General features: G+C 36.4%; 2 protein-coding genes across 3 annotated transcripts in view; both read right to left on the bottom strand.

The window, feature by feature from the left end:
* LOC108976685 (RNA polymerase II-associated protein 1) overlaps nucleotides 1–3,077 on the bottom strand; it is a gene marked incomplete in the record, with an annotated part of 10,456 nt that extends 7,379 nt beyond the window's left edge. Inside the window, 9 exon segments of the mRNA XM_018945932.1 lie at nucleotides 452–534; nucleotides 604–767; nucleotides 844–1,010; nucleotides 1,065–1,342; nucleotides 1,414–1,624; nucleotides 1,700–2,150; nucleotides 2,236–2,473; nucleotides 2,538–2,833; nucleotides 2,893–3,077. Coding sequence (XP_018801477.1) covers nucleotides 452–534; nucleotides 604–767; nucleotides 844–1,010; nucleotides 1,065–1,342; nucleotides 1,414–1,624; nucleotides 1,700–2,150; nucleotides 2,236–2,473; nucleotides 2,538–2,833; nucleotides 2,893–3,019 — 2,015 coding nt within the window.
* Nucleotides 3,078–3,320: 243 nt separating this feature from the next.
* On the bottom strand, nucleotides 3,321–9,098 carry LOC108976702 (SET and MYND domain-containing protein 4). Of its 2 annotated transcripts, XM_018945959.1 has the most exons (6): nucleotides 9,020–9,098; nucleotides 8,501–8,927; nucleotides 8,243–8,425; nucleotides 7,765–8,104; nucleotides 6,853–6,974; nucleotides 3,704–4,647 (listed from the first exon to the last, which is right to left on the bottom strand). In XM_018945959.1, exons 2-6 carry the CDS (start codon nucleotides 8,859–8,861, stop codon nucleotides 3,704–3,706), a joined length of 1,950 nt encoding a protein of 649 aa, XP_018801504.1. In that variant the 5' UTR covers nucleotides 8,862–8,927; nucleotides 9,020–9,098. The 2 variants fall into 2 exon arrangements, with proteins under 2 accessions (XP_018801505.1, XP_018801504.1); XM_018945960.1 differs by lacking the exon at nucleotides 9,020–9,098 and having other exon boundaries at nucleotides 3,321–4,647; nucleotides 8,501–8,861.
* Nucleotides 9,099–12,163: the final 3,065 nt, after the last annotated feature.

Below are 12,163 nucleotides of genomic sequence, written 5' to 3'. Positions count from 1 at the left end.
ATTATACAAAAAACATTAAACAATAAAAACTAAATATACATAATATGTTATAAAACACAATATAATAAAAATGGATTCTTCTAAAATCTATATTAAATCGCCTACTAACGATTATGCTAAATTTTTAGATTGATGATGATAACATCGTGCACTTGGATAATCTCATTGAAATAATGCCACCCGAGTTTGTGCCGATAATAGAACAGTTGCACACAACTTGTGGCACAAAAAGTAAGTAAACTTATATCTATATTTAAGAAAATATTAACAAAATATTTTAAACAGGTGGCGCTGATGGCTGCGAAACGGCGTTTTTAACAATAGAGTGTTATATAAAAACAGAGCCAATCATATCAAAAATGTTGTTTTCAACATACGCGGATTGATTTTGCAAATGAAAATAAATAAATACGTAAATAGTAAATAGGAAGTGTTAAAAATGTAAGCGCACCTGTAAAGCGAATCGTCAATACGCAGCAGCAGCAGGCAACGCACAATGCGCAAGCACTCAATTTGCACTTTAATCATGGCATCCTAAAAAATAATATATAAAATATATAGCATTAAATAATTGTAAATATATAAAAAATTATATTTAACTACTTTAATATCGCAGCGGAACGACAAATAGTTGATCAGTATATCCGACAGCTGCATATTCATCAAGCGCACAGCGATGCCGAGATTTTGTGTAATTAAAATACGCACGAGTTTTAGGCATAAGAATTGTGGTTGATAATAAAATTGCGCCGTGGACAAGTTTGCTTCTATGAAAAAACAAAAAAAAATATTTTTTTAAAATAATTTTATTCGTTACATGCACTGTACACAAGCACTACTAACCCGTGTGCGTTAAGTCTGGCAAGAAATGCGCGAAGAGACACTGTATTAGCTCGTTATTGGCGACAATTTTTCCTGCGATCTCCTTATTTGTGCGCGCCAAGCGTATGAGTAGTTTTAGGCACGACGTAACTGTGCTGTTTTCCGGCTTGACAGCGCTCAAAATAAAACTAATAACAAAATATTAGTTCACTAAACGTATTTTCACTAAACCAAACACTTACTAGATGCGTTGCAGAATATTTGTACGCAACAGGCATTCGATGAGATTAGTTTCCGCCAATTGAAAATCGCTCATGGATGTTTTACTCTCATTTTCGTGCTCTTCGAAGTCACTACGAAACATGGAACGATTGCTTTCCTCGTGCATTTGTAATTGTTGCATTTGTTTTTGTAAATTTTCTAATGCATTCAGATCTTTAAAATCAGTACTCATGTCGGCTGACTCCAAACTGGGTTGCCAATGACAGCCTGGATTTTCGAAAATGAAGTCCAGTAAAGTCTATAAAAAAAAAAATTGATAAATAAATACAAGTGATGATTCCCTAAAATTTAATACAAAATCATAAATACCTCATCTGCCTCGTTGTAAAAGAGAAAAGCCAGCGCTCTTGTTACAACTTCCAGCACAGCTGGTGTGTTGTCATCCAGTCCGAGACGCAGTAGGAAGAATATTTTCGAAATTGGCAACTCTAGGACACCATCATAAAAGCCTTGGTTGTAAATGCTTAGAATTCCACCAATCGCACCGAATGCCGATATGCGCTGTTGCATAATGTTCGAGCTAGAAAGATTTCCAAATATTAATATTAATTAGTTGTTTAGCTAAAAATTAGACAAATACAAATTTTTTAAATACCGTGCCAAGCGAAAAAGTTCTTGCAGCGTGTAACCGGGTCTATGCGGTTCATCTCCGTGCAGATAAAGTTCTCTATCATCTTTTGCGGGAGCAGGTATCACTTCTGATTTATTTTCAACCGAGTATGGCAGTAGTACACCCTTCCAATCGAAACGCGCCTCAAATTGTTCACCCGGCTTTACATTCGTCGTGCTTTCTCCGATATCACGCATCCATTTAAGCTTATCAGTCTCAACTACATCGAAGTGTACCCAATTTTCCGCCTCACTTTGTTGTAATATATCATATGCGGCATTGCTTGGTGTTATAACGGAACTAACATCCATAGGTTCTTGTTTCTCAAACTTTTCAGAAGGTTTAGTATTAATAATAGTGCTTATAGTGCTTGAAGGAAGCGCTTGATTTGATTTGTCCTGTCGCCTCTTTTTCAGCAATTCCAACAGAGTGGGGTCTAAAATCGTTAAAATGTATATAAATAGATTAATATCGTATAAAAAAGCTTCAAGTTGGAAATATTTGATATATTAAGCACTTACCTATAGAATTCAAAAGTTTCTCCCTTTCTTCTAAGATGTCATCTCTACTCATTTTGCTCAAAACATCTAAGTTTTGTTTATGCACTTCTGCAGCAATTGCAGAATTGCTGACTATCACACTTTCGTTACCATACATCTTGCTCAAATCCTCTGAGGGTGCCGGTACTTGGCTTCTCATGGACTGATTTTTACTTAGACCACCAGATGCAAATATACTTTTGCCAGCTTTTGTAGATTTCTAGAAATTCATTGAAATTCGTAATAAAAAACTTGGGCTTATTTTGAAATATCTTTTGACTCACTTCCAATGTAGTTAATTTGATTGTTGGAAACCCGATATTTTCTTCAACTTCCATATCGTCATTTAGCATTGGTGCATCGAATTTTTTCTCTACAATATCCCCAAGTACTATCTCACTAAACTTTTCCACATTGCTTGTGTCCAAATTTCCAACAATCTTCTCTTGTATTTCTCCTAAGATTTCCTGCTTGACTGTCGGAACTGACGTTGCGCTTTTACGCGTTTGCTCTGCATTGTCATTAGCATTATTTTCACTTGCCTTCTGGCGGCTCCTTACAAACAATGATTTTTTGGTTTCTATATATTAAAATATTTAATAAATATGAATAAACACTTTCATTTATATTAATATATACCTTTTGGCACTTTAACGAACTGCGCTGCCGGTTGGAGTTTTGGATTTTTCGCCCGTTGCGATAAAAACTCATTTTGCATACGCAATATATCCTCTTCGGTTTCACCACTTTGTGGCCGTTTTATCATTTTTATACCTTATTATTTCAATATAAAGCCTTTTAAATGTTCAAATAAGTTTTTACGAATTTCACATTTATTTCGCGCGAATGCAAATAAACAATTCCATATGATATTTTGGTGCTGCCAGCTGCAACTGAACTAATTTTTTGTGTGAATAATTGCGAATGAAGATTTTATCATTCGTTCGTTACCATTTAACCCTTGTTATGCGAATTAAGTATGAGTATGCAAATGTTAATTACATTGAATGAAATTGACTTTTTTTTATTATCTTAGTTTTTGAAATAAATTTTATTAAATCTTTAGGTTATTGTTGTTCAGAAAACATTTATTAATTTTTTTGAGTAGGGTCATACGGGGACTCATTCCACGCCGGACATACATATATTTGATATGTCAGGGTGTATTCTGGATAAGTAAGAGTCTTTCCAAAACAAAACTGGGTAAGGATCACTCTCGCGGCTACTCGAGCTTTCATCTCAGGGAGGTATTTGCAGCTGCTTGTTGATGGATATTAATCCGATTCTCGTACGAATGGCATTTAACGAAATTTTCTGTTCTTTTGGGCTTCAAAAGAAGGAAGGACATCATATATAACATAATTTCATGTCATCTAATAATTTTATTTAAAATTTAGTGTTTAGTTTCTCAAATGCCTTTGAAAAAAGCTTTCATACACTTTATTTTCAACTATTTAAAAGTGGTACCTCCATCGGCTAAACACTTGATCAACGAATGCTGAGCAATAATTGTATCCTTGTGGGGCAAAACTGCGATTTCGAAAAACATTTCAATACCTTCCTTAAATTGTTCAATTGCTTGCGATATGTTTTGCTTGTGCATGTCCTCAGCTGCTTTCCGATAAAGCTCCTCTATTTGAATCATTTTCGCTACACTCGTTTTCAGCGAAACATTTTTTCGACAACGTGCGCAGCGCACCTCCTTGGATATATCCTTCGGAAACTTCAAAACATTTGGACAATTTGTAGTAAGACAACGGAAACGAACTTGCTTATCTATTTTCTGTATTGTTGGCCAATTCTCTTGACAAGCCATACATTTGCAATCGAACAGGTAGCGTCCACGCAGTGATCTTTGGCGCTCTTTCAAATTTGTTTTGGTGAAAATCGGTCCGTAGTTCTCAGCTATCACTTCGTTCGGCTGATGTGGCTTTATGGTTGTCAACACCAGTTTCTTTCCAACAAAGTAACGCGCCACGCTCGGCCAGCACTCGTGATTGAAATAAGCGCCTGTCGCGTAGATGGCGGCCCCCACGTAAACAACTTTAGAGCCCTCGAAATGATGTTCCTCGGTTATCTTAGTCTCAAAAACTTCGTGCGCGTTGTATTGTAGCACCTGTAACAGCCCGAGGAGTGCGGCACCAACCTGCAACTCAACAGCAGTTGGATTCACACCCTCACTTTTACGACGTCCAAAGTATTGCGCTTTCTGCAAACAGCGTAATAAGAAGCCGGCCATCAGTGAACGTTGTAAGTAATCTTCGGCTTGTCGGCTCTCAATATGCGCACAAAGATGCTCATACATTGAATTCGCATCATGGATGGCACTCTCCACGCTCGATGCTTGTGTGAATACACGTAAGGCCAAGTAGCAGAGTATCGACATGCCGGAACCTGAAAGATAATGAAGAGTGATTCGGTTTTAAAAAACGTACATAAACTATTGTTGAAATTATATTAGTGGATTCTTAATTACAACTTCTGTAGACAGATAATATTTTGCTGAAGTTGGACTGTAATAAATGAATTGAGGGGAGATTTCCCCTCATTACTACGAGTCGTCTGCCATTGGCTCTATCTGTACCGACGGATTTTAATGAAGGCGGTAAAAACCCAAAAAACTCTTAAAATATCTTCTACGCGGATGACTATTTACCTAGAGAGTCATTTTTTTATTAATCTTAAATTCGTATACTTAACCAATAACTGCAAGACCTTAACGCAGTTTTCTACAACTTCATTGCTAATTCTTGCATCAAATCACCTGAACAAAATAATCTCGATTGAAGACCCCAACAAGCCCGGCTTTAATTCTGTGGACAACCGCATTACACATTCCTACGGAAGTATTCATTGGTGAACGTCAAATCCGTAGGGTGATCGCTGCTGCTACTGCTCGATTCATTCCAGCTGGAAAAATTTGTATAATACGACTTAATTTTCAGCTGAAGCATCAGTCTTAACTAAAGAGCGCGACATCTTTCAGATCGTCGCATGAAGTATCCCAATTTTGAGATTCGATAACTGGTAGATCAGCAGAGCCGGGGAAAACAGATAGAGCAGATGAAGTCCTGCGATCTCTCCGCTGTAGTAGGACAACTGTGGTATACAGTCAAATCCCTGTTCATCCGGGTCGACGGTCGTTTTTTCTCGGACGCGAAGAAATTCGTGATCTATTTTAGTCGGCAATTTATACAATTTATTGATGGGTAGACCATGACCGGAGCCATGAGTCCAAAGCAGAGGTTATATAATATTCGTTAGAAATAGCTAAAAGATATCTCCAATCACATATTGTGATATGTTAAATGAGATGGACCATATTTATCTAGAAGATATGCAAGCTGCTTCATCATACCAATGAAATCGATTAGAATAACATCAAAAATAGGGCACTTGGATACCAATAAGCTCCAGAATGCGCCCATTGTTCGTGAAAATATTTATGAAGAATTCCAAGTGATTTGAAAACAGTCATTAATTTCAATAATAGAAAGTACTTGGTCACATAATAATACATCCAAATAATATTTCTGCGACCGATTGGATTCTGGAGGGGACATAAACTAGTTAACTAATAAAATTTCTCCTGACTAAGAGATATTCAGTATCTTCGGAGTTGGCGATAAATCAGAGGAGAAATCCTCAATCATGTGTAATATGTTCGAAATCCGTCTCTTTCGAACAAGGCTTGAGTAGTACTGGCCTACAATTATTATTATTAATTAGGCCGTTTCTCATTTTCAGGGACTTATGTTGTACTATGTATGATTTTCTTTACTAAGAGATTGGAATTAATAACCGTTAAAAGATCAAAGACATGTAGGGAGACCTAGACAGTTTGAAGTAAAAACTAAAGAATAGTCTAGTCTCACGTCAAACTACTTTGATATTCAGAATGTCTTGCCTTATAGTGACGGTAGTGGGTAGGGTTTAAGGACGATGATCTCTGTGCCGAATTTGCGGAGATTTGGTAACGATGCTAGTACAGTTCCAGTTCAGATCAGAATTAGTGTGTTACGATTATTATTACTGAATTTATTACAGTTTATTAGTTATTACGATTGTTTGCTTAAGGAGTATTTAGTTCCCTTATAATCAAACACTGAACGATAGGCTTTTGGAAAATGCAGTATACCAAAAAATACGCAGAAAAAAATAAGCATATAATGCTTGGAGATATCGTGGTTGCTTCCGCCGACAATCGGTGCATGATTAATTTAAATTTATATTAGGTAGTCGGAAAAGTCTTTTCGTATTTTGTGAATCGTCATATTTTGTATGTCGTTCTGGTCGTATATCTCCTGTGCTACCAATCACATTGTGTCATATCATATAGTGTTGGAAAAGTGAGGAAAAAAAAAAATGAAAATCGGGGAAGCTGAAAAAAAGTCATGACCGTTGATCATATATCAATGATCCCTGATTAAGCGCCATATTGTGTTCCAGGGCATTAACGCGTTTCATAGCAACGTAGTATTCTCTTTAGTGTAAGTATTTCACACATTTTTTTTTTTTTTGAATCTCGTTAATTGGCACCTTAATGAGCTACCTGATTGTTTAACTCTAATGCGAAAATATAAACGTGATTTACATTACCTATGAAAAGATCCATAAAGTGGCATTCAAAGCGATGATAACTGTCACATGCCTCTCCCATGCACTGCGCAGAGCAGAAAGCGATTCCAGAGCAATTAACACATGGCACTGGAGCAATTAACCTGCAAATGTAGATTTTTAGTGCTACTGCATTTCAATTTGTAGAAAATTTAGCATTAATTTATGCACATATAATAATCTTTATGTAAAGCTGGTAAAGGCTTATATATAGACTGTATACAATTCATTGATGCTTATACATATATATTTTTGGATGGCCAAATGTGATACATATTTTCATGTATTTAATAAATGCTTATTATTATCTTTATTCGATCGCCAAATAGGATAACTGTTGACTAACCAGTTTTTATAACCAAAACAAAAAAATAAAAATAAAATAAAAAGTCCTGAAAGATTACAATGTGATATAACAGAACCATAATATTTGGTGAGAAGTTGAGTTTAGAGGTTATAGCATCTACCAAAAGTATCTGCAGATCGAATGTGTAATTTCCAATTGCATTTATGTATCCGAATTTTTCAGGATTCTTTTCTGGTTTTTCGAGAAGGTTTTGTAAGAGAAGTGGACTTTCATTTCACCTCACAATTCGCTGTGTTGTTATCTTGCTTTGAAAGACTTTGATTCATTGACGTCTGCTTCTGCAGTCTAATCCTTTAAAAGTTATAACTCTGAACCGGCAGACGGGCTCCCTAAGTAGGTCGCGTTGTCTTAAATTCGCCATAATTAAATAAGCCATAATAAAATAAATAAAGCCCCAAGGAGAAGCGACACCTTGAAGCATTTTGATCGATTTAATGTCGAAAGCTTCAAATAGCTTCCAGTTCTGAGCTTCTTTGCACTACATTACTATACAGACACTTGCTAATAAATCTTCAACTCTTACATACCTCTCGAAACAATGATGACAGTGACTGCCATAAAAATTAGGCGATAAACATGCGGCAACTGGATTCTCGCAGAGCACAACGTCACCGGTCTTCAAACGATCACCGGCGATCATAAAACGACCTCTCTCTTTAGTCTCCGCCAATTTCAATAAGTTAGAGGCACCACGTAGGTTGGCATTTTCGCCACTCGCCAGAGGTGGTGCCACGGCCGTTTCAATCTTTTCGCTGGGCTTTATAAGTGACAGTTCCTTGCCGAAGGCGTCTCTTAAGGCAATGTTATTGTCAGACAATTTCTCCGCAATTCTTAAAGATATTTCCGAACGCGCAGTTTCACCCATTACTGGAAGGTATAAGAATGTTACGGATATTAATAAGATTTTTAATTATTAGTTGGGGTTTTATTGAGTGTACTAAATGGATGACTCAAGTTCAAAGCATAGCTACTTCTATCAATGGGAAAACAATTTTTCACACTTACAGGCATAAGCTTTCGCTAAATTGATATAATAATCGACATTCTCCTTCAGCTCCAAACCATAGTTTGCGGCTAATTTAAGATCACTCATGGCAGCCTGACCATTTCCCAAATTAATAAGAATTGCGGCACGAGAGCGATAGGCCATAGCCAAACTGAGACCGTTATCTATAGCCAGATCCACATCTGCAAATGCATAGAGAGGGAAGAAATAAGGCTAGGACATTAGCAATACATAAAAGAAAGCACTCCACCATTCACCTTTCGCCGGTGCACGCACAACGGCCAAATTGGCTAGAGCCAAGGCCTGTTTGAAATCGCCCAACAAATTGAATTTATCTGCCTGTGCACGCCGTTGCACCGAAAACAGTCCATCTTTGCCTTTGTAGACCGGTGCGACATTTTCCAACACACCTAAGACCGTATCACATATCTCACGATCGCTGAAGATCGACAATATACGCGCTTCGTTCGATTTCAACTGGCTGAAATAGTGTTTCAACCACTTGTCACTGCAGCCCTCTTTCACCTCCATAAAGAATTCGTTGAAGAAGCCCTTCCGATCGGACTGCACGGTGCGTGTGCTGCAGATTTGCTGATAGGAAATGTCTCCCATCTCCATACTGTACAATGTATTTTTTTGCTTTGATTTTCGAAAACGTTTTTGAATGGAAAACACTTGTGTGTGCTTTAATAAATATAATTGTTGCTGAGTAAATATTGTATCGTGTTCAATTGAAGATTATTTTAGGCAGCTGTTGATTCTTTCAGTTTTCTTACTTAACTTTGCCCAGTCCAAGTTTTGTAGTTGCACTTCTAAATATCTAAAAATAAATACTGTGGTTTTCTTTCCAAAATTCTGAATGAATGAAGATTATTGTGAATGCAAGTTTTTCAAAAACTATCAAAAATATTCACAGTATTCAATTGCTGCCAATAATATCATTTCGTTTGATGAAATTAAAGATCGGGGTACAGTTTTGGTATCGATCGCATTAATTATAAGAATTTATATACATACTTTTTTCAAGTTAGTTTAGTTTTTTAAGGGTTCCAAAAAAGTTTTTAATAACTTCAAAATCATGTCTTCAGAAATAAAAAAAAATAAAAAAACACTGCTGTGATTGTTCACCCAAGCAGTATGTTTTTCCAATCAGAAATGAGCCACAACCAAATCTAAAATGAACTCAAAACGTATATTTATTAGCCTTAGACAAGAGGCTTGATCCGGAGATAAAGCAGTCTAATCCAATTCGAGGTTCCCTACTTTTTAAAAGAAAAAAAAACAAAAACTTCAAATTTAATGGGAATGCTTTTTTTTCGAAAGAACATTTTTTGGCATTTATTTTTTGAAGATAATATCTTTTAAATGTTTCAGATCCATCCGAAGAGGCTCACCGAAGTGTGCTCTCAATAAATCCATTGGTGGATGCGATGTGTGGGAAGTGGTGCTGTCTTGTTGAAACCAAATGTCGCCGAGATTCCGAGCTTCAATTTTATGCATCAAATAGTCAATTAATATGGCGTGATAACGGTCGCCATTGACATTTACGTTCTCACCGGCATCATTTTTGAAGAAATATAGACCAATGATTCCACCGGCTTACAAACTACACCAGACCTTTGATTTTTTCGGATCTTCTTAGGACTTTTCAAGAGAGTTTATAGCATTGCCTTGGTCAAATTTCGTGAAGATGAATTGAAAAGTCCTCGGCCTTTATTCGACGAACATTTCTTCCCAGCGAGCATTTTTTTGAGATCTGAGAATAGAAAATAGTTGGTGGGGGTAGATTAGGAGGATACGAAGCGCAATTCACGGATTTTTTCCGATCGTTTTCACTGACCTGTCACATAGTCCGACCGTTTTTCGGCGATTTCGTCCTTCAAACGTCCATTAACGCTATCTAATAGTCGCTGTTAATGGTTCTGAGCTTTCTCATACCCCAATATTCGTGAAAGATATGGTGTGTACATTCTGTTGATATCTTTTGACTATCAATTGTCTCGAAAAACTTCCGTATACGTCATTTAAAATTATTTTCTGAAATTTTGTGATGTTTTCGTCGGCCCCACCACAACTAGTGTAGTGTATTTAAAGAGATCTAATATTATCAGCATGAAACATATGTACACTTATACTCCATAGACCCATCCCTCTTTCTGTTGCAGCTTATCACGAATATTTGATTATCAGATTTATTTGTGACACAAAAAAAAAATGTCTGCGTCACGTTTTTATTTATCCATAAATTATAAGATGCTGCCTTTTACGTCTTAGACTACCTCTACGTGACGTCTATGCCTCATAAACTGTTGGACAAATTAACATGTGAGCTCTTCGCATGCATAATATTTTAATGTTTAATATTTGGAAACCTAGCTCGACTTTAAATCGAAGTAGTCTTGTCTTTAGTGGACATTTTTCACAATAATGTACAAAAAAATGAAATTTTCAAAATTTTTAATACAAAAAATTAAAAACACAAGTTCAACTTAAGTTGACTTAAGCTCTTTTTTGCGAAAAATAACATAAAGCGATTGTAATAAGGTTTAAAATGTTTTCACACCATATAGGAATCGTCATCCTATGTGAGTGATGTATCCACTAAAACATTCTCCCTTCTTTTATGGATTTTCCCCTTCGCCCGAAAACGCTTTCGCTTTACTTCAGGGCAGGGTTTCCAAGATAAACGTATTGTTTCTACTCTCCTTGAGTCCAGCAATGCCTGCCGCTTTGTAGTCAGCATCAAGTTATCTATTTAGTTAACATTTTATTGACTCCGATTCTATGCGGACGCAGAGTCTGTTCCTTTAGTGTGTAATACCTAATAAACATACGAGGCAATTTGTTGCCCGTTTTCGTCTCTGGTAGTAATTTTTCAACTAGATTTTCGGTATGCAGTGCCCCAATTTTAGTCGGCACTTAAAAAAGGTGCATATGTTCTGCGTTCGTCTAGGTAAAAGCTTACATGTAGGACTTTTAGTTTTTTCCTGTGTTGTACAGGTATTTTCGGGAATAGAGCATCTGTGTTAAGTAGTAGTTCACCTCGCCGTGGTGCCTACTACATATGCCACATCTATATATGTATGCTTTGAATAGTTTAGCGGTCCATCTTTCTCTACGCTCTCTTGTCCACCGATCTTCCTAGAGTTCAAGTAGCCTTGTATTGTGGACATGTGTATTTCTATTCGGCCCTTTTACCCATAACCAGAGTTGTCTTCCCTGCTTTGCTGCTATCCATTGAAATTACGCCGTTTATCTTCAGCACTGCGAATTCGGATACAATAAGGTAGGCCGTGGCGACTCTCCAGCATGCTGGATATGATATCAGTACGTCAGTTTGTTATCCATTCTTATATCGAGATATTTTAGGGGTTTCGTCATTCGGATAGTTTTTGAATGAACTCGAATATTCACCTCCAGCGAGATTTGTTTTTTAGTGAGCAGATGAGCAGATGTAGTATGTATATTATAAGGCATAGTTCTTCTTCTTGAAGGAACTTCTTGAAGAACTTTTTCCGGGTTATTCTTAATACTTCTATACTATTTATAAAAAAAAAACACTTGTAAACAATGCGAATCAAAATACTTACTTCATATAAGGTTACAAAGTTTCATTATTGCCGAAGATTTGTTTGTTTTTGTTTTTGGCCTGCGTTGATAGTTGATAAAATCGCTTATACAAGGTACAAACGGGTAATCAGTCAAGGTGCCTTACTGTTTCTTAGATTTTTTGCCCTTTTTTAACGGTAGTAAATATTATTAGTTTCCAATTAAATTGATATGGATATGCCATACATCATTTTATAGGCTTTTGAAACCCTTTCAATTTGATAACAGCCATAAAGTAATAACGTAATGGTTATACAAAATTTGAAAACGGCTGAAGAATTCAAAAACTGAAAAAAAAATAATAAAAAAAA

The sequence above is a fragment of the Bactrocera latifrons genome, unplaced genomic scaffold (assembly GCF_001853355.1).
Source record: "Bactrocera latifrons isolate USDA-ARS-PBARC rearing strain unplaced genomic scaffold, ASM185335v1 scaffold_8, whole genome shotgun sequence".
NCBI classification, from domain to species: Eukaryota; Metazoa; Arthropoda; class Insecta; order Diptera; family Tephritidae; genus Bactrocera; species Bactrocera latifrons.
Note: the sequence above shows the minus strand (reverse complement) of the source record. Positions and strands in the feature narration are given on the sequence as shown.